At 44.9% G+C, this 22,581-nt stretch overlaps 1 protein-coding gene across 4 annotated transcripts in view; it reads left to right on the top strand.

Moving 5' to 3' along the window:
- The window catches only part of itpr3 (inositol 1,4,5-trisphosphate receptor, type 3), a 255,817-nt gene that overhangs the window by 221,905 nt on the left and 11,331 nt on the right, over positions 1 to 22,581 (top strand). For 3 of the 4 annotated variants that reach the window (XM_052058664.1, XM_052058663.1, XM_052058665.1), the window contains 3 exons: positions 7,748 to 7,913; positions 20,921 to 21,081; positions 21,148 to 21,309. In XM_052058664.1, the coding sequence (XP_051914624.1) occupies positions 7,748 to 7,913; positions 20,921 to 21,081; positions 21,148 to 21,309 (489 nt within the window). Of the gene's footprint in view, positions 1 to 7,747; positions 7,914 to 9,639; positions 9,796 to 20,920; positions 21,082 to 21,147; positions 21,310 to 22,581 lie in introns of those variants that run through there. The other variant, XR_007961438.1, reaches the window with a different exon arrangement.

Here is a 22,581-nt window from a genome sequence, read left to right as displayed (position 1 = left end):
CTTGGCCCTCCTTGGTTACAGGTTCTTTTATCTCTCTATAAGGTGGAAGAAGACCCAACACCACATTGTCTTTTCTTAAGTTTATCACAACGCAACACGAATCGATTCGGGCTCATGTGAGTCTCAGATTTCATCAGGAAGCCCCGAGCAACTTCAGTCACACGTACATATAGGCATAATATGTTAATTATGTTAATTAGGGGCAGGCAGTCCTTCCCCTTATGTAAAAATCTGAAACAAAGAAAGTCAAGCAAAGTTCGATCTTGGCATTTTGACAAAGTACAGAGAATATCTGCTGGTCCACAAATCTTGAGATTAGGTTTCCTCTTCGAAGGCACTTGACAGCCTTCCGGGACTTTTACGATGTGGGGGACGCAAAAGAAGACAGCCAGGGGACTGTTAATCACTCAAGGGGAAATAGGACCCCACTTCACCCTACACTCTTTGTTTTGAGTACAAGCAGATGTTCAGGACAGAGACTAGTGTCAATAGTTCTCATAGCAAGATGAAATTCATCAACAATGTTCTACTCCTACTTCCAGCGGAATAATTCCTTAACACTTGAAACTTCTTCCGCCTGTCGTTTGATGTTCACAGTAACTAAAATACTGTGCCCATCGCGTCACCGGACTTCGCTCACCTTCCTCAGTGGATGTTTCTATCGAGATGACCTTTTTCAATGTCCATCAATCGGTGTGGTCATCAACACTTCAAAGAAGCACAATGTTTCTATCTCATGTTTCGAATCAGAGCCATGTCTGCTGGAACCTGCTGTGAAAAAGCACAATCGTCCGACGGCAATCTCAATTCATTTTTTTTTTCTAAACGTTCTCACATATTGTCAACCGAATCCGCTTCATTTCCTAGTTCAAAATTTTGTAGAAATTATCAGTAATTTATATGGTCTCCCAAACAATATTTCAAACAAAGAAGAAAACACCATTCTCGTAATCTATATATATATTGCGCGTCGTCCCGCACGCGGTCTGTCCTTCCGTCTGTCCCTTTTCAAAACGTACCTACTTCACCGCGCCGCTGCGCGCCACCACTGCGCCGCCACTGCGCCGCTCAGGCAGTGGCCCACTACGATCGCACGGGCATCTTAGCGAAAAAATGTTGTCTACCCACAAGCATTGCAATGAAATTGTTAGTTATTTAGTAGAGCTAAACATCTCTCTATTTTCGCGATAAGCAATGAAGATGAACAAAAAGTTGAAACAAGCAACAACACTTTTGTGGGCCGAAGGCCCACCTTACCAGCCTTCCGCAGGAACTAGCTGATGAGCCGCCCGGAGGGCGGCGAACCAGCTAGTATTAACATATAAGTCAATTCAATTACTTTAATTGAATTTTAACCATATACTTTCAGACTTGCTACCAATCCTGCAGATTGTGGATGGCAGGAGCAATAGTGTCTCAAATAAAATGTGAAACATGCATTCCATTTTATCAATTTTCGACCCATTTTGGCAAAGCCTCAACCAAACCCCGGCAATATGGCATCCCCTCATTAATTCAACGAAAACCATGTACATTATCTGAACTGGAGATGTAGTTCAAAATGTACCGTATTCCAACATTGGTTAAAACCATAGGTTGTATCATGTTTCCGAACCAGAGACACCCTTCCCCCGGCCAATGCGTGAGATAATCCATGACACAAAAAAGAAGTTAGGGTTCACTGCCCAATTTGTTGCCGCATATAAAACAGAAGTGAACTGAACCCAAAACGTTATCATGTTGCTGTTAATCAGCAAGTCCCCCCTCACAAAAAAATAAATCGCTGCCGTATGAGCCGCGTAAATATCACAACTTGATACAAAAACGAACAACATTCGTCACACTGAATTAACAATATCACGTGTTATACAACATACTCTAATTCACAAGGCACATTCACAACAACCGCGACCTTAACAAAGAAAGCAAAAAGAAATTTTCCATGTCTTCGTCAAAAAGACCTTCAGGCATTAGAAACAAAACCCAAATGAGCTCCTGCTGCAGGCATCGCACGTCAAATCTCGAGTCGCTCGACAGTATGGACCCTGACGACTTGGACATCAAGATGGCCGTTGGCCACCATGCTGACCAGAAAATGTGCGACCCACCTGCTGTGTCCAAAAAGAGGTTCAAAAGCAAACCGCAAAATAACTATACAAATCAGTTTTAAGCCAATAAACTGATGAGATGCCGTAATGTAACGGAGCACCAAATTTGAAAAGCGACGCATAAATATGCTCCCGTATATGCTCAAACAGTACGTGCACAAACCAAAAGTCGTAAAAAACCTACGTAAATATAGCCCACAAAACGCGCTTGTTTATATCTAGATTCCTCCCTTCGCCCGTTAAACCGAGATGTACCGGTACACAAAAAACGACCCAGTACTATATTAAGCAATTCACTCAATCATCCATTCCCCGATCCGCTGTACCCTTACGAGGTTCGCGGGGGTGGGTGGAACTTATTCCAGCCATCTCCGGGCAGTAGGAGGGGGACACCCTGAACCGGTCGCCAACCAAATATAGGGCACACAGACACAAGCACAACCACCCAAGCCCATGCTCACACCTAGGGACAATTTAGAGTTTCCAATCAGCCCGTCATGCATGTTATTGCAATATTAATATGAAACAAATCAACACACACACAAAACGGGAGATAAGATGAGACGAGTTTGTTGTAATTCCTCCTACAACCTCTCAAATCACTATTACCTGTTTACATTCCAACAAACAAACAAACAAACAATCAACCATCAACACACACACACACCTACCTCTGCTCAGCCACTTTTATTGTAAATGTCACACACCAACATGATGACAGAAATTGACTCCTACAGTACTAAGACCACAGGCCAGTCATTTTCAACAATGACTATTATGTGCATTGTCTCTCACGCTCACTCTCAGTTCAACCAAGTCCACAAACAAAAATAAAATAATGTTTTTCTCCTTCTGGCCATGTTGCTTAGCGCCTTAGTGCAGTGATTTTTACCATTACTTGTTTTGTACATTATAATAATAATACATCACATTTGTAAGCGCCTTTCACGACACTCAAGGACACTGTACAGCCAAGACCAATAGTAAAACACAGATAACATAATAAATAAAGAAAGAAAGATTTAAGGCGGGTAGGCAAGTCTGAATAGGTGGGTTTTTAGCTGGGTTTTGAATAAGGAAAGAGAGTCAATATTACGAATCTTGGGAGGAAGTGAGTTCCAGAGTTTGGGGGCAGAGCGACTGAAGGCTCTGCACCCCAATGTACTGAGACGGGCAGAGGGTAGAAAAAGGTGGAGGGAGGATGAGGACCTGAGTGAGCGAGAGGGAATGGAGATTTGAAACAGATCTGACAGATAGGGGGCGCAAGGTTATGGATGGCTTTGAATGTATAGAGAAGTAATTTGAAGTTGAGTCTAAGTTTGACAGGAAGCCAGTGGAGCTGTCGGAGGATGGGGGTGATATGATGGAAGGAGGGGGTTCTCGTGATGATCCGGGCTGCTGAATTCTGAACAAGTTGAAGTTTATGGAGGAATTTCTGATGGACACCGAAGAGGAGTGAGTTGCAGTAGTCAATACGGGAAGTGACGAGACTGTGAACAAGGATAGCGGTGGTGTGCGGAGTGAGTGAGGGACGGAGCCGGTTTATATTGCGAAGGCGGAAATGAGCGGACCGGGTAATGTTATTGATGTGGGAGTGAAAGGATAGTGAACTGTCAAGGATGACACCCAGACTCTTCACCTGGGGGCAAGGAGATATAGTGGCATTATCAATTGTGAGGGAGAAACTGTCGGCTTTGTTTAGAGTGGATTTGGTACCGACGAGTAGGAGTTCAGTTTTATTGCTGTTTAGCTTGAGGAAATTGTGGGTGAACCAAGATTTGATTTCTGAGAGACAGCGAGAGAGGGATGAGGGTGGGAGAGAAGCGTCGGGTTTGCTGAAGAGATAGAGCTGGGTGTCATCCGCAAAGCAGTGAAAGTGTAAGCCAAATTTGCGGAAAATGTTTCAGAGTGGAAGGAGGTAGACAATGAAGAGGAGCGGACCGAGGACAGAACCCTGGGGAACACCAGAAGAAACGGGGAGGGATTGTGAAGTAAACGAATCAAGTTGAATGAACTGAGAGCGGCCAGTGAGATATGAGTGGAACCAACGTAGAGGGGTGTTGGTGATGCCTATGGTAGAGAGTCTATTGAGGAGGATGGGGTGAGAGATTGTGTCGAAGGCTGCACTCAGGTCAAGGAGGATGAGGATGGAGATAAGGCCAGAGTCTGCTGCCATGAGAAGATCGTTTGTGATTTTTATGAGGGCTGTTTCAGTACTGTGACGGGGGCGGAAGCCGGACTGGAATTGTTCATAAAGACTATTGTCGGTGAGGTGGGAGTGAACATTATTAATTGTACATTACTGGTTACTTACTACTCCTGTCAGCTGGCAAAGTTTTTTGACCGAAGAGCGACTTTTGAGGCGACCAACCTCCCATGATCTACCTTATCGCATCCGTGCAAACATATACACACGCGCAGACCCACGCACGCGGGCGCTCAACCATGCATATGCGCACATATGCACACACGTATGCACGCCACTATAAGCAACAGCCGGAATAGAACGGTCCGTCACATGAACAAAACCGAAACACACAGACACACAAATATCCCTCACACAAATATTTCCTCCTCCCACCCCTCGTGGTCGACTTGGGATCAGTCGACTGGCTCCCGTTCAATCGCGATCGACGTATTGGGCATCCCTGCCTTAGAGGTGGTTCGCTGACTAGCTTAGCACATGTTTGTGCATAAGTGATGATTCAGTTGTCATCTGACGAGTTGCCCTGTATGTCAGTCAAGTAACGGAATTGATGAGAGGCTGACATCGTAAATTCTGCTTGTACTTAGCGCCGTTGTTTGAATGGCAGCGCCACCGCCGAGGTGTTTTCAAGGTTTATGTGAAAGCCCAAGAGTCGTAGTGAACCACCCAGAGAGCTTGTGAGTCGCGGGTTGGCTACTGCTGCATGAGTAGCATTAGTGTTTATCAGTGTTGTGTCCAAGGACCGGCAACCCGAGGCCAAGGCCAAGGCCAAGGACTTGACTCCGAGGCCAAAGCCAAGGACCAAGGACTTGCCTCTGAGGCTAAGGCCAAGAACCAAGGACTGATTTTGAAACTGAGGCCTAGCCGAGGACATGTATAAAACAATGCTATCATACTACTTGGCAGGTCTTCATGATTTGCAACACCCCTCCATCATAACCCTTTGCACTCCCTAATGCTTGAATGAAGTGTTTTTATTCAAAGAGTAGAACAGTCAGGGTACCTGTTATTTATGATGAGAAAAAAAATAAAATCATATGTATACATTTATGAATGAATGTTTTAGTGCAGTAGTTTTTTAATATGAAGTAAATCAACACTCAACAGGCATGACATGGCACAGAACACAAGTTGAGAAATGACTTTGCATAGAAGTCAATCCCTGACTGCAGAAAAAGCGGTCATCTCTCAGTGATAATTTTACAATTTACCGGCAGCGGGTCCCAGGGACTCGCTGATCAGAAAAGTATGAGTGCCATTATGGATTGAGAGAGTCCCAAATTTTGATTTCAGAAATGCATCATCAGAGTATTTTTTTCCAATCTCACACTGCAAAGCTGAATTATCTGGTAATCATTACTGCAGGTAAGTATTGCTGTGGCTTGACATCCTCTTCCCAAGACGATCCATGTGTAATCTATGATCAATTTGACGAAAGAATTTAACGCACGTCATCATGAGTTCTACCAACAGTTAACATTAGCATTACTACACCTTGTGACAAATGTTTTATTCATAAAGTTACCATGCTACAACCAGTAAATTATAGAATAACCAATACTGTTTCATAATATTTTTCACAGCGATTAGCCTACAAATCTAATGACCAATTCGCCTCGTAATTGTGCCTCGCGTCGTATTTCGTTCTCGCGTTCTGTGCATACGTCACAGGTGAGTTTAGTGATACGCCCTTTGGACGATTAATACGAAAAATCAGACAAGCATTCCCATTTCTTAAATATAATTAGTACACTTTGGTGAGTTTTTTTCGCCGCCATTTCAAACTTTCATCCGCGTGATTCCTCAGTTTGTGGACTAAAATAACAACCCGCATGCGCACATAACGTAATCTGTTGTGTGTCCCCACCCAACACTGAAAACAAAACAAAATGAAAGTAAATTAGAAGAAACACAAATACAGGCGCAGTGAAATCGCGTGGATCACACAGTCAATTCAAGTGCGGTGACTTTTATAAATAAACTATTTTTCGGTACCGTGAAAATGATGCCACAGAAATGACACGCTACCGGTAACGATTGTTACTGTGAAATCCTCAGGCTTGCCGTAGTTTTTTTGTTTGTTTGTTTGTTTTGCCTGAGAAATTTCCTTGCATCCCAAAAACGCACATTGTTTGGAACTGTGCGTCCCGTGGGAAAATTATGCGTCTATGACGCGGGACGCAGAGGTAACGAGATGGCCGAATCTAACCATTCTCTGAGTCCTACTATTATTACCACTACCACTAATACTACATTAAGTAATACCTTCAACTTCACAATAATGATAATAAATAAATAAATAAACCATGATTTTAAACTATGTATTATCAATATTCATTGTTCCAAACAAGAGAAAGCATTCAGCAAACATAACTGGAATCGAGCAAAAGGAATCCAAATCCCAAAGGCCAAACGGAAGTGAAGTGCCGACATTATTGACTCCAGCTGTAACGCAAATTACTTGGTTCAAACAAACATTCTAGTGCGACCGCACAAACGTGACGACCGTGCAAAAATAACTAAATAAAAGACACCACTGTTACAGAAAGGCTTCACACGCTTTTTAAACTGCCGATCGCGAACCCAACAAACCGTAATTGAAACTAATCTAGTGCGACCGCACAAACGTGACGACCGTGCAAAAATAACTAAATAAAAGACACCACTGTTACAGAAAGGCTTTACACGCTTTTTAAACTGCCGATCGCGAACGCAACAAACCGTAATTGAAACTAACTGTGATGCCGCTCTTTACACGTAGCGCAAACTGTTACCTGTCAGTGGCAGGCCCGCCCCTCCTAAAGCGACAGAGTTAAACCATCAATATGGTTTTCCTTCGATGGAATTTATTAGATTCCTTCGTGATTTTTGCAAAGGGATTCGAGGCTCTAATCCCTCATTGTGTCCGAGGACCGGCAATCCGTGGCCAAGGCCATGGACTTGACTCCCAAGGCCAAGGACCAAGGACTTGAGTCCGAGACCAAGGCCAAGGACCAAGGACCGCCCCTCGGTCTTCCAACCGGTCCTCGAGGCCAACGACCGGCTCGAGGAACACATCTCTGGTGTTCATGTACAGTATGTCAGTGCGAAGAGTACCACACCTCTTTTATACATTATGCCAATAGAGTGCAACACACAATGGCAGCTGCAAGGTACTTTCTCCACCGTGTAGTTTCTGGAGACACTGAAAGCGCAAGTGCCTCTGTTCCCTCCTTGCATGTATTTAAACACATGGACCTGTTTTATTCATTTCAATGATAACATGATTTACATAAGTAGACTGAAAATGAATGTGAAGCAGAGACCAGATAACTCAAATGGAAAATGTTTTAATATAATCATTATTAGTTTGGGTTTTTTTTAACACTTCACATGGAGTGTAGGGGAGACTGCATGTAACTGCCCCTTCATATGCTTCTGCATGTGTGTGTAGGAGCCGCTGTTTCCTGCCCGTGTGGTCTATGACTTGTTGTTCTACTTCATTGTCATCATCATTGTCCTCAACCTCATTTTCGGAGTCATCATCGACACCTTCGCTGACCTCAGGAGTGAGAAGCAGAAGAAGGAGGAGATCCTGAAGACCACCTGTTTCATCTGCTGTCAGTCCACGCCGTACATCCAATCATATTACTCACATTTATACAATAGTACAGTCTATTTTTTGATCACTATACATGAAGTCAAACAGTACATTTTTCCAAAGGTAAATGTATACCATACTTTGAGTTTACAATGAAGTTGGGACATTGTGTAAAGTGTAGATAAAATTAAATACGGTTACACATCCTTTTCAACCTATAGACTTGAATACACTAGAAAACAACATAATTCATGCCCAAACTGATAAACGTTAGTTTTGTTTGTCTCTCATTTGATGACTGCCTAAAAAGTTAAGACCGGCAACCAAATACAGTGATCCCTCACTTATCGCGGTAAATGGAGACCAGAACTCCCGTGAAAGATGAAAATCCACGGAGTTAGGGGTTGCCGCCCCCCCATCCCCTAGGAATTTATGTGTAAGGGTTTGGGGAACCAGCATGTTTAAAATATGTACTGTATTTTCCGCACTAAAAGACGCACTGGATTATGAAGTGCACCCTCAATGAATGGCTATTTTGTAAAATGTTTTCATACATTGGTCGCTTTACATTATAAGGCGCAATCTACAATGCCTCCACTAGATCGTGCTATGCTCCTTCCATTCAACTCGAGACGTGTCCATTCAACTCGAGAGGCATTCATGACCGCCTCTGAAAAATGCAAATTAACTATTACTGTACGTAAATGAAACTACGAAAATGGAAAATAATGCATCAAAACAGAAAATCAAGCAAGGAAATCACAAAATAAATTCTGTGGGGTAGGGGGATATAGAATTTATATTTATAAATAGGGGATTTATATTTTAGGGGATATATAATTTATATTTCTATAAATAGGGAATTCTATATTCCCCTCACCCCCCACAGAATTTATTTTGTGATTTCCTCGTTTGATTTTCTTCATGGTTTCATTGAAGAAATACCGTACCGTGTTTGTTGAGACTGTTTTATAAAATAACACCAGCTCTCCTTTTTTCGGAGCTGCAACAAAAACTTATTTAATAAAGCAGAGACACAGTTCACTGAACCAACAGAAGGCTATAACATTGGAAGGATGTCTCCAGGAAGGAGCCATCTTGGAGTCGATGTATTACCATAATGCCCATACAAAAGACGCACCGGATTTTAATGCGCTTAATGAGCTTCTAAGAACATTGAAGACTTTTTGGCGTGCCCTATAGTGCGGAAAATACGGTCAACAGTATTAATTTTTTACATATTTGAGACAAAGACGCTAGCAGTACACATATTTACTTAAATCTTTAATTATAAGACCTCAAACAGTCATTAACATTCATCAGCATTGCCTTTATTCCGCACTGACAGTGTAGCTTCAATTAGGCTCCAGCGAGCTGCTGTCCAGCTATCCCACCAGCAGAAGTGTTCATGACAAGACAATTAAGGAGGCGAAGAGAGAGCTGCTCCTCTTTTCAGACAAGCCTAATCACCTCTCTCTCTCTCTCTCTCTCTCTCTCTCTCTCTCTCTCTCTCTCTCTCTCTCTCTCTCTCTCTCTCTCTCTCTCTCTCTCTCTCTCACACACACACACAGACACACTCACGAACATACGAAGTAAACACAACAGTGTGTCTCGACAAGAGGTGGTCAAACTACCGTCCGCGGGTCGGATACGGCCTGTTGGTCTTTTTAATCCGGCCTGCCGAAGGTTGGTCCATAATTAAGGTTCGATGTGAATGATTGCATTTGTTTCATTTGGACTGACAGGCATTTCAACGCCAAGTGGCACAATTACTTGAAGTTGCAGAGTACAGGAAGGGATGGGGAGGCGAAGAAAAAGGGAGAGAGAAAGAGGGAGAACTCCTATCTACCACCTGTGGATCTCTGTCAAATGGAAATCCCCGAACCCGGTTTAAAAAAAATGTATGCATTAAACTTTCTATGACTATATTACATTAATGATCAATTCATAACAACAGAAGTTCCGGAACCCGGAAGCCATACGGAAGCCCGCAGTAGCGCCAACTCAAGCAACTCCCGCTCAATACGACGGAATTACAGTAGTGTGTCCATGCGGCTATTTTCATCATTGGATCCAAAACGGCGAGATGCAAGTGACTCTTTATTGCAGTGAGTTTTACTGGAATTGCAAAAATGTTTACGTCCTGTAGATCATGGCATCCAAACGAAGAGGAACAGTAATGGGAAGCCGGTTACAAAGTACGAAACATTCAGGAGACGCTTGGAATCTGAAAGACTCAAATCTACGAGAAAAACGAGGAAGCGATTCTTCTTCAGTCCGATTCTGGCTATTTCCATGCACAGAGTGAATTGCTTGCGGCTCGACGGACAGTCGAGTAAATAAACATTTTCTGGAATGGCTTGACTGTTAGCGTGCTAAAAACTTTACACAAACTGGGCCGCTAATAAGAGAGGAAGCGAGTTCAATAACAATAACTATGGGCATCGAAGACTTCGAAGCGTCCCGTGGCTGGCTTCAAAACTTCATTGCACAACATCACCTGAGCAACGCTGTCTTGTGTGGTGATCGAGGGGAGGTCAAGTTCGAGAGTGAGTGAGTGGAAAGAAAGCCACCAGCTCTTTTAATCGTCTCATTTTGTAGCAAATACTCCTAACTTTGTTGTATTTTGTCATATACCAATCCTGTATTCTGCAGTTTTTAGGCAATATATTGTTGCACTTTGTTGCTTGTGTATGTTGTTAACAAACTTGGATGTTCATACAGCACAGATACCATAGTTGTTTCACTGTTCTCATTTAAAAAAAGTATGTTAATACTAGAGCTGTCAGTTCAGCGCACTATTATCGGCATTAATCTAAATCAATTTTAATGTGATAAAATTTTCTATCACGAGATTAATGCGGCAACACGTCACAGCGGATTTTACGTTGTTCTATAAATAAACCAGAAACAAAACAACAAGCGTGCGGCAGAAGTCCACACCCATGTCTGTTCTGCAGCCATGGCAGTTGCGAGACACAGAAAACGGACACTTAAAGAGTTTATGAATGGAAAGTTTACTTTTAAAAAGTTGCCAGATAGTTCCACTGACAAGACCAAAGTTCCCTGTAGGTTTTGCAGTCGTAAACTGAGCCATCATCCTAGCATGTCTGAAATACCACTTAGTGGTCAAGCACACAGCTGATATGAGTACTCCGCCCCCTCGCCTAAGACAGACAGCAATGGAGAATTTCAATGCAAAGAAAATGGATAACACAATGAAGAACAAATTTGCTGAAGCCATAGCTAAATGTATGGCTACTGCATGCAAGCCTGTCAACATTGTCCACAGCTAGACTCAAGCTGAAATCATTCGCATTGCATCTGACAACCCCACTACGGATTGCCTGTGAGAGCCTCCATTACAATCTATGGACAGAAATTGTACGTAGCGTAGAAGGCTAAGGTACACCAAGTGGGAGAAGACACTGTTTCGGGAGAGAAATAAGAGACGAGGTTGATGTGCCTCTGGTGAATAAAGCAATTGTTACTTGTTTGGAACTATTTTGTGTGGAAGGTACCCGTGTTCCGTGTCCATATAAATAAAAGGGGGTGGAGCTTCTCTGTGTTCGTCTGACAGTGACGGTGTGCTGAGGCACGTCGAGAGTTTAGCGGTGCAGTCGTAGTGACCGCACTGAAAATAAAACGTCTCCAGTGTTATGCGTGCCTCGAACCAAGTGTAGTCATCCGAAATGTTGTCTACACAAAACCATCGAGAGACTTCCGCGCAAGAAGGACCAACAGAATCAACATAGCCTGACTGCTGTGTTCAAAGCAAACTTCAGAAAAACCAAGTATGCAACCATGGCTTAAATCCACTTGAGGCTGAGTACTAGTTTAGTTAGATGTGCACTTTATAATTTTATATTGCTCTGTTTTGATTCCCTAAAAAGAGCTGTTAAAGGAGCTGTTGTGTGACAAAATATTTTTTTTCACTGTTGTTGATAGTCCTATTGTGTGAGAGATTGTGTGAATAACTGGTCCAAGTGAAAAATGTTAATGCAAAATTTAAATCAAAATTGTTACTTCAGTAAATATTTGCATTTTGCACATAGAAAACTGATCCACGATTTCATATTGATGAGAGCATTGAAACAGGAAAAAATAGGACAAAAAAATAAAAGGAAATTCAGAAAGGATAAAAACTGAGTAGTCACGATTAATTCTGAGTTAATTTGAGTTAATTATGACAGTTGTGTTTTTAATACGATTAAATATTTTCATCGTTTGACAGCTGTAGTTAATACTTTAATGCAGGAGTGCAAATTACGCCGCTAGCGATCGAGCAGTAGATGTGGCCCCAAGTCGATCTGAAGGGTGTAGAGGGGGAAAAAACCACGTGTGTTTGTGCATGTTCGTAATACTGGGTGTCCATAAAGTCTCTTTACCATTTCCAAAATTTATTAAAAATGCAATTGATTAGACATTTTATTTGTTCTATTGTATTCAGTGTTTATTAAAGTTTTTTTTCATCACACTGCATTTATGTGTATATCATGTGAAATCGAATAATTGGTCCATTTTTCTTCGAGACATCAATTTCTGCAAATGTTTACCTTGACCTATTAACTGAATGTGTGGCTCCACAATTGAATGATCTTCAACCGACCATCATTTTTCAGCAAGATGATGCACCACCACATAAGGGGCTGCATGTTTGTGGGCTCCTCAATCAAACATTTCCAGACCGGTGGATTGAAAGGGATGGGCCAATCCCTTGGCCGGTTCACCAGATATCACTCCCCTGGACTTCTTTCTATGGGGCTATGTTAAAGATATTGTGTACCAAACAAAGATAAGGGGCATTTCTGATCTAAAGCAAAGGATTACTGATGAGACTATGCTCCAGCCAGCGAACATGGCAAGTAATCGAGCTTGATGTGGTCCATGCAACTAATGGTGCCCATGTAGAAATGTATTCAAAGAGGTTAAAAAAAGCCTTTAATGAACTCTGAATACAATAGAACAAATCTGAATAAAATACCTAATCAATTGCATTTTTCATGATTTTTTGAGTGAGTCGTCACCTTACCGTGGTGGAGGGGTTTGTGTGTCCCAATGATCCTAGGAGCTAAGTTGTCTGGGGTTTTATGCCCCTGGGAGGGTCACCCATGGCAAACAGGTTCCAGGTGATGGGCCAGACAAAGCACGGCTCAAACACCCCTTATGATGAGTAAAATAATAATCAAGGTTTCCCTTGCCCGGACGCGGGTCACCGGGGCCCCCCTCTGGAGCCAGGCCTGGAGGTGGGGCTCGTTGGCAAGCGCCTGGTGGCCGGGCCTACACCCATGGGCCCCGGCCGGCCACAGTCCGAAGAGGCAACGTGGGTCCCCCTTCCCATGGGCTCACCACCCATGAGAGGGGCCAAAGGGGTCGGGTGCAATGTGAGCTGGGCGGCAGCCAAAGGCGGGGACCCTGGCGGTCCGATCCTCGGCTGCAGAAGCTAGCTCTTGGGACATGGAATGTCACCTCTATGGCAGGGAAGGAGCCTGATCTGGGGTGTGAGGCAGAGAATTTCCGACTGGATATAGTCGGACTTGCCTCCACACACAGCCTGGGTTCTGGGACAAGTTCTCTCGAGAGGGGTTGGACTCTCTTCCACTCTGGAGTTGCTCACGGTGAGAGGCGCAGAGCAGGTGTGGGCATACTCATTGCCCCCCGGCTCAGTGCCTGTACATTGGGGTTCACACCGGTAGACGAGAGGGTTGCCTCATTCCGCCTTCGGGTGGGTGGATGGGTCCTGACTGTTGTTTGTGCACATGCACCAAACAGCAGCTCAGCATACCCACCCTTTTTGGAATCCTTGGAGGGTGTGCTGGAGAGTACTCCTGCTGGGGACTCCCTTGTTCTGCTGGGGGACTTCAATGCTCACGTGGGCAATGACAGTGAGACCTGGAGGGGCGTGATTAGGAGGAACGGCCCCCCCGATCAGAACTCGAGTGGTGTTTTGTTATTGGACTTCTGTGCTCGCCACGGATTGTCCATAACGAACACATTGTTCAAGCATAAGTTTGTCCATATGTGCACTTTGCACCAGGACACCCTAGGCCGCAGTTCGATGATCGACTTCGTAGTTGTATCATCGGATTTGCGGCCGCATGTTCTGGACACTCGGGTGAAGAGAGGGGCGGAGCTGTCAACTGATCACCACCTGGTGGTGAGTAGGCTCCGATGGTGGGGGAAGATGCCGGTCCGTCCTGGCAGACCCAAACGTATGGTGAGGGTTTGTTGGGAGCGTCTGGCGGAATCCCCTGTCAGAAGGAGTTTCAACTCCCACCTCCGACAGAGCTTTTCCCATGTTCCGGGGGATGCGGGGGACATTGAGCCCGAGTGGACCATGTTCCGTGCCTCTATTGTTGAGGCGGCCAATCTGAGTTGTGGCCGTAAGGTGGTTGGTGCCTGTCGTGGCGGCAAACCCCGTACTCGCTGGTGGACACCAGCAGTAAGGGATGCCGTCAAACTGAAGGAGTCCTATCGAGCCTTTATGGCCTGTAGGACCCCAGAGGCAGCTGACGGGTATCGACTGGCCAAGCGGAACGCAGCTTCGGTGCTCGCCGAGGCAAAAACCCGAGCGTGGGAAGAGTTTGGTGAGGACATGGAAGCCGACTTCCGGACGGCTTCGAGGAAATTCTGGTCTGGACGTCTCAGGAGGGGGAAGCAGTGCACCATTAACACTGTGTACAGTGGGGATGGGGCGCTGCTGACTTCGACTCAGGACGTTGTGAACCGGTGGGCAGAGTACTTCGAAGACCTCCTCAACTCCACCAACACGTCTTCCTTGGAGGAAGCAGAGCCTGGGGACTCTGAGGTGGGCTCTCCTATCTCTGTCGCTGAAGTCACCGATGTGGTTAAAAAGCTCCTCGGTGGCAAGGCCCCAGGGGTGGATGAGATCCGCCCGGAGTTCCTCAAGGCTCTGGATGTTGTGGGGCTGTCCTGGTTGACACGTCTCTGCAACATCGCGTGGTCAACAGGGAGAGTGCCTCTGGATTGGCAGACCGGGGTGGTAGTCCCTCTTTTTAAAAAGGGGGACCGGAGGGTGTGTTCCAACTATAGAGGGATCACACTCCTCAGCCTCCCTGGTAAGGTCTGTTCAGGGGTGCTGGAGAGGAGGGTCCGTCAGGAAGTCGAGCCTCAGATTAAGGAGGAGCAATGTGGTTTTCGTCCCAGCCGTGTAACAGTGGACCAGCTCTACACCCTTAGCAGGGTCCTCGAGGGTATGTGGGAATTCGCCCAACCAGTCTACATGTGTTTTGTGGACTTGGAGAAGGCATTTGACCGTGTCCCTCGGGGAGTTCTGTGGGGGGTGCTTCGAGGGTATGGGGTACCGAACCCCCTGATACGGGCTGTTCGGTCACTATACCACCGATGTCAAAGTTTGGTTCGCATTGCCGGCAGTAAGTCGGAATCGTTTCCAGTGGGGGTAGGACTCCGCCAAGGCTGCCGTTTGTCGCCGATTCTGTTCATAACCTTTATGGACAGAATTTCAAGGCGCAGCCGAAGCATTGAGGGGGTCCGTTTTGAGGGCCTCAGTATTGCATCCCTGCTTTTTGCAGATGATTTGGTGCTGTTGGCTCCTTCAAACAGGGCTCTCCAACTCTCTTTGGAGCGTTCCGCAGCTGAGTGTGAAGCGGTTGGGATGAAGATCAGCACCTCCAAATCTGAAACCATGGTCCTCAGTCGGAAAAGGGTGGAGTGCCCTCTCCGGGTCGGGGAGGAGATCTTGCCCCAAGTGGAGGAGTTCAAGTATCTTGGGGTCTTGTTCACGAGTGGGGGCAGGAGGGAGCGGGAGATCGACAGGCGGATCGGTGCAGCGTCTGCTGTGATGCAAACGTTGTATCGGTCTGTCGTGGTGAAGAAGGAGCTGAGCCAAAGGGCAAAGCTCTCAATTTACCGGTCGATTGACGTTCCAACCCGCATCTATGGTCACGAGCTATGGGTCGTGACCGAAAGAAAGAGATCCTGGTTACAAGCGGCCGAAATGAGTTTTCTCCGCAGGGTGTCCGGGCTCTCCCTTAGAGATAGGGTGAGAAGCTCGGTCATCCGGGAGGGGCTCAGAGTCGAGCCGCTTCTCCTCCACATCGAGAGGAGCCAGATGAGGTGGCTTGGGCATCTGATTCGGATGCCTCCTGAACGCCTCCCCGGTGAGGTGTTCCGGTCATGTCCCACTGGGAGGAGACCCCGAGGAAGACCCAGGACACGCTGGAGAGACTATGTCACCCAGCTTGCCTGGGAACGACTCGGGATCCCCCGGGGAGAGCTGGAAGAAGTAGCTAGGGAGAGGGAAGTCTGGGCTACCCTGCTAAAGCTGTTGCCCCCGCGACCCGGCCCCGGATAAGCGGTAGATGATGGATGGATGGATGGATGGATGGATGGATGGATGATTTTTTGAAATGTAAGAGACTTTATGGACACCCTGTATATATATTTTTTTGCATTAATGCACACTGCACAAATTGTTAGTGCTCAGCAGTCTGCAGTTGCAGCTTGTGATCAGAGTTGTTACGCTATATCTTTTATCGTTGTCATTATTCTCATTCAGAGTGTTTTTACCAATTCACCGAGGGGGCGGGCAAAGAATGGGAATCTCGAGGGCCGAGAGAAGCATTTTAAAACGATACGCGTGAGCTACAATCATGAGCAGGCTGCCTCAGTGCGTTGCATAAATTAGCGTCAGGCTATTGCTCATCATGGCATGCGTGTGTATGTGAGGGCGTGCGTATGCGCCCCTGCGGGTCGATTGCGGGAGATTGGTTGATCGAAAAGTGGATCTTCGGTCAAAAAAGTTTGGACAAAGCTTTGTTTCCTATGCAGATGTAAATACACACAAATGCATCCTGGTGTGAATCAAACAACATGACCGAAGTCCATTTTTTGAGGTGGTCTTGGTGCGATTCCAAACAGACTCAATGTGTCTTCACACAGCACACATTTGCTTCGGTGCTACACCGATGTATTTTGTTGCGATATATCTTACACCAGAGCAAATTTTGTGGAGCATTCACACGTACAAAGCAGCTGAGCGTGTTAACGCCTGGTGCAGCCCCGGCGTAGCCCCACTTGCGTTCACACGGCAGTTTGTGCAGCGATACAAAACGATAGAAAACAAAGAGCTGTCATGTTTGTTCTTTTTAAAACATACAAAACTCAAGCAACTACTGTACAGGCACGTCCTTCTCGGTCTCTGTGCCTTCTGCTCGAGAGGCGTTCAATGACCGCCCCTGAAAACGTAAATCAACGATGACTTCAATGACACTCAGAAAAGCAAACATAATGCGCCAAGCAGTAATTCAAGAGACAAAATCAAAAAATAAATTCTATGGGGGAGGGTGGTGAACACACAACAGGTGGCTTGCTGCTGGGACATGCCCAGAACACCTCACCAGGGGAGTCACCTCACCGGGGGAGGCCTCCAGGAGGCATCCTAATCAGATGCCCAAGCCACCTCATCTGGCTCCTCTCAATATGTAAAAGAAGCGAAGTGAATAAGATATGATAAGAAAACCTCTATTTGTCCCACACTGGGGAAATGTGCAATCTTCAGCAGAATTGAAGGGGGTGGAAAAGAAAAACAAAGTATTGCATGCACAAAATAAATGTTTCAGAAAAAAATTAAAAATACACCCATTGCTCAATTGTTCACAAGCAAGGATGGGCCAAGGTGCACCAGAAAAACTGCATGAGCAAATAGTCCAACAGTTTAACGTTTCTCAAAGTACAGTTGCAAGGGATTCATGGATATCATCATCTACTTTCCATAATATCAAAAGATTCAGAAAATGTAGGGAAATCTCTGCACGTTAAAGTAGAGTTCAAATACATGACCACAACATTCCGCATTGTAACCCTGCATGATTGTGCAAAGGATTTTACTACGTGGGCTCAGAACACATCAGAAAACCATTGATAGTTAACACTTTGTTGCTACATGCCAAGCCACATTCTGCTGTTGCCACAGCATGGCTTTGTACAATACTGGCCTGCCAGCAGTCCAGACCATCTCCCATTGAAAATGGGTGGCATATTATGAAGCGCAAACTACAACAACGGGGACCCCAGACTTTTGTGCATCTGAAGTTGTACATCGAGAAAACTGGGCAAGAATTCCACCGACAACGCTTCAATGAGTCTTGTCCTCAGTTCCCAAATGCTCATTCAGTGTCCCAGGACTTTGTTCCAAATGTGCGAATAATTGAAGAAGAAAAAAACTCGGAAGTTAATCACGACTTTGTAGTGTATTTAACTGAAAATAGTTTGAAAGGAATTTGCAAATGACAGTGTTGTGGAATAGTTCATTTTACATTTTGTAATTTCATTGGATTTTTGGTTTGTGGTTCCTGAAAAAAAATATTTTGGAGGTGTGTTGATTCCGTTTAACATTGATGGTATGCCACTGCCTTTCATGCCGACAGTGTGAGTTTGACACCTGGGCAGTATTTAAATACCACTGCTGGTCCAACAGGACCTAAACAGAATAAAGATTTAAATAACAATATTCAAGCCCTTCGATTGGCTGGCAACCAGTTCAGGGCGTACACACCTGCTGCCCAAAGACAGCTGGCATTGGCTCCAGGCTCACCTGCGACCCTTGTGTGGTTACGCAGCTCAAATAATGGATGGATGGATAATATCCAGATTTTGTAATACCCATTCATGGTCCTAACCCTATTTAACAGTATCCATGATTAATATTACCTATTTATAATATAGAATTACATCAATATATAATTATAGAATACATATATTAAAATAGGGCGGCCCGGTAGTCCAGTGGTTAGCACGTCGGCTTCACAGTGCAGAGGTACCGGGTTCGATTCCAGCTCCAGCCTCCCTGTGTGGAGTTTGCGTGCTCTCCCCGGGCCTTCGTGGGCTTTCTCCGGGTGCTCCGGTTTCCTCCCACATTCCAAAAATATGCATGGCAGGCTGATTGAACACTCTAAATTGTCCCTAGGTGTGAGTGTGAGTGCGAATGGTTGTTCGTCTCTGTGTGCCCTGCGATTGGCTGGCAACCGATTCAGGGTGTCCCTCGCCTACTGCCCGGAGACAGCTGGGATAGGCTCCAGCACCCCCCGCGACCCTAGTGAGGATCAAGCGGTTAGGAAGATGAATGAATGAATGAATATATTAAAATATCCATCTACCGTATTTTCACGACCATTCGGTGCACAGTATTGTTGGGTGCAGTTCGGTTTGTACTTTATTTAGCCAGTTTTGCTCCGTCTTGCTGGAACAAGAACTTGCTCATGAGCGACAGGTAGATGGTCTGGAGCTCATTCTTGAAGGTTTTGAGGACCTCCACATACCGCTCCTTGGTGACTGTCACTGCTGCTCCAGATTCTTCGATGAAAATTAGTCCAATGAGGCCTCTGGCCGAGATTTCTGGTTCCAGCAAGACGGAGCAAGTTTTCACACCTCAAACCTGTCCCGAGATTGGCTGAAAGAGAACTTTGGAGGCAGAGTGATCAGTCTCAAGACTGATTTTGAGTAGGCACCCCATAGCCCGGAACTAAGCCCCCCAGATTTTTTTCTTTGGGCCTATCTTAAGGACAGAGTCTACGCAGGGAAACCCAGAACCATCACAGAACTCAAGAAAGCCATCAGGGAGGAGATGAGAGCCATTACCAATTCAGTCTGTAAGAACGTCATGGACTACTTCGTGCTGCGCCTCATGAAATGCACGGAGCTAAATGGAGGCCATCTCGAACATATATTGTAGAACTGAGAAAAAAAGGCCAAAGACCCTAGTGTTTTGATGTGATGTTTTGAATGTAATAAACTAGTTATGGCCAACGTTTCATTTCATTCGGACAAAACACTAAGAAACAGGGCCTGTGTGGAGTTTGCATGTTCTCCCCGTGCCCGCGTGGGTTTTCTCTGGGGACTCCAGTTTCCTCCTACATTCCAAAAACATCCATAGTAGGCTGATTGAACACTCTAAATTATCCTTCGGTGTGAGCATGAATGGTTGTTCGTCTGTGTGTGCCCTGCGATTGGCTGGTAACTGGTTCAGGGTGTCCCTCGCCTACTGCCCGAAGCAGAGATGAAAGTCCTCGGGATTTTCCTGGAATTCCGGGTTTTTCAAATTTTTATGAAAATCTCTCCGGAGAATTGAGGAAAATTTGCCTAAAATTTATCCGGTTATGAGTTGACAACATTGAACGAAGACGCGTTTGAGTTTGTGGTTTTGCTTTCACGAGCGTAGCCATGTTGAGACACTAACACTAGTAACAGTGAAGAGATTTTCGTCTCTTTATAAACACACTTGCTAAACCCCAGTGGAACGAATAAAAGACACCGTGGACAAGACAGTTGTCATAAAAAAAATATTTGGACAAAAAGGGAAACACACTGATTGGCAGAAAAACGTGTCCGTCCGACTTCGAGTGTCGTCTCGGCTAGTTCAGCTTAGCTGTTGTCGTGTGTGACGTCGGGTGTGTCATCGTTGCGTCGGCGCTGATTGGTAAATCAAATCAAAAGACGCGCATGCGTACATGTTTGCGCTGAAGCACACACAGCAGGGAGCAGCGGACTATCTACTGCTGAGCTTGAGTGGGGACGCCACAACAGTAATACCCTCGCCTCGCATTCTGATGGCCTCGCCATTTCTCTGAGATTTCGAAATTTCGTCGAGAACGGAAGCCACAAATGGTCCACGTGGAGGACAAAGGAGGATTAGTCATTGAATGTCGAGTATTTGAATAGCGTTTTGTGTGAACTGATTCATGCGTGATCGGCTAGGCGTGTGTGTGTGTGTGACAGATGGGATAGGCCCCGTGACCCTCGTGAGGATAAAGTGGATCGGAAAAAGATCGATGGCTAGATTATCGAGCATCATTTTTTCTTAGGTGTTTTTTTTTGTTTGTTTGTTTGGAAGGCGGGGGGGCTAGAATGAATTAATGGCTCATTAAAATTATTTGAGGTAAAGAGTTTTTAGATTTACGAGAGTGGTCATGGAACCAATGAAATGTATCCTAAGGCACCACTGTAATTAGTTATCACAGCCAGTGATGTAGTGCTTTATGCTTTCAGGTCTGGAACGAGACAAGTTTGACAACAAGACTGTATCATTCGAGGAGCATATCAAGCTGGAGCACAACATCTGGAATTACTTATACTTTATCGTTCTTGTGCGCGAGAAGAACAAGACAGACTACACGGGGCCAGAGAGCTATGTGGCCATGATGATCAAGGTACAAGATATGTTCATCACGCCCCTGAGACTGCAACTACATTCCTGAACGCCTGGTGTGTTGCAGAACAACAACCTGGATTGGTTTCCCCGCATGCAGGCCATGTCACTGGTAGTCACCGATGGTGACGGCGAGCAGAACGAGATGAGGATGCTGCAGGACAAGCTTGCCTCCACCATGAAAGTGGTGATGACGCTCACCACGCAGCTTACAGAGCTCAAAGAGCAGGTATGCAAAGAAGCTAAACAAAACAGATTACATTTAGTGGTACACTGGCTAGGGAGTTTAGTTCCTTTAGTATCCAGTCTTCTAACTCAATTCATTCTTCTCTCAAATCAACTTTCGCCAGTGAAAGGAATGGAAGTGCCATTAATCTGTCCAAGCTCCTGGAAAAACACATTTTTCTGTTTATTGCATTTCATTGAAAAAAAACCAAAGCACTTATATTGTAAAATATTATGGGACATCGATGGTGCTAGGTCATGGCATGCACACTATACTGTCAATGTGTAGAGCTGTCCTGTAGATATCTCTGAAAATCTGCAGTGTCAGCAACAGAGATTATGATCTGCCTCTCTTTGGAGTGTTTTATATTCTAAAAACACACTTTGTTGTACTGCTTTCTAAGTCAAATTTGTTCCCCCCAAAAAACAGAGTGATGGTACCAGTACAAAATCTAGTTGATTAAATAAACAACAAAGTGAGTGTGTTGAAAATGTGACACAACAAAATGTCAATGCAAAAATAAATCAGTAAAGTATAACTAAAGGCAGGTCAACAATGTCAACAATGGTCAGTATAAAACCGTTATATTAGCAATATTCAGACTGAAAAACAGCATGTAAACCCCTGTAAAAACCCAAATATGCTCAGAATATAATTTTATAAACACAAATAAAGGACCTAGGTCACTTCCATGCTCCTTATTCCCGAAACATTTGGCCATATAAGCACATATTGGAACACCACCCTCAAATGGAACATTTGGTTGTGTGCTCTGCATGCTCCATCCAAAAGGAGTCTTATAGAGTACAGGAAATGCTGTGTGACGTTAGGTGGGCAGCCCACCGGAAAGATAAGCAGAGGTAAACAAATATCGCTGAACTGACATGCAGCACCCATTTGGAGTGAGGTACCAAAACTTTATTAGTTTTGGTAAAAGACTTGAGTATAATGTATTTTATTGAGGATAGAAAGTAAGAAGCGCACATCTTTTTGCGTCGTGACGTTGTCATGCATCACGGTTTAGGTGGGCTATCCCCATTGATCACAGTAACCATCTATACGAAAGAGAGAAGCGCTAATACCTGACTTGTGGAAAGCCAAGGCCTCTTTCTCATGCTTTCTTCCATTTTATTTGTTGCATCAAAACGACCCAAATTAAAAAAAAAAAAACATTTTAATAAGTGGCCAAGAACATTGGAGCCAAGACAGGATGATGCAGCAGTGTAAGGAGTTTAAAGCTACACAGACATCACGTTTTTGGCTCACGATGTACAA

The sequence above is a fragment of the Hippocampus zosterae genome, chromosome 2, assembly GCF_025434085.1.
Source record: "Hippocampus zosterae strain Florida chromosome 2, ASM2543408v3, whole genome shotgun sequence".
Lineage (NCBI taxonomy): Eukaryota > Metazoa > Chordata > Actinopteri > Syngnathiformes > Syngnathidae > Hippocampus > Hippocampus zosterae.
Note: the sequence above shows the minus strand (reverse complement) of the source record. Positions and strands in the feature narration are given on the sequence as shown.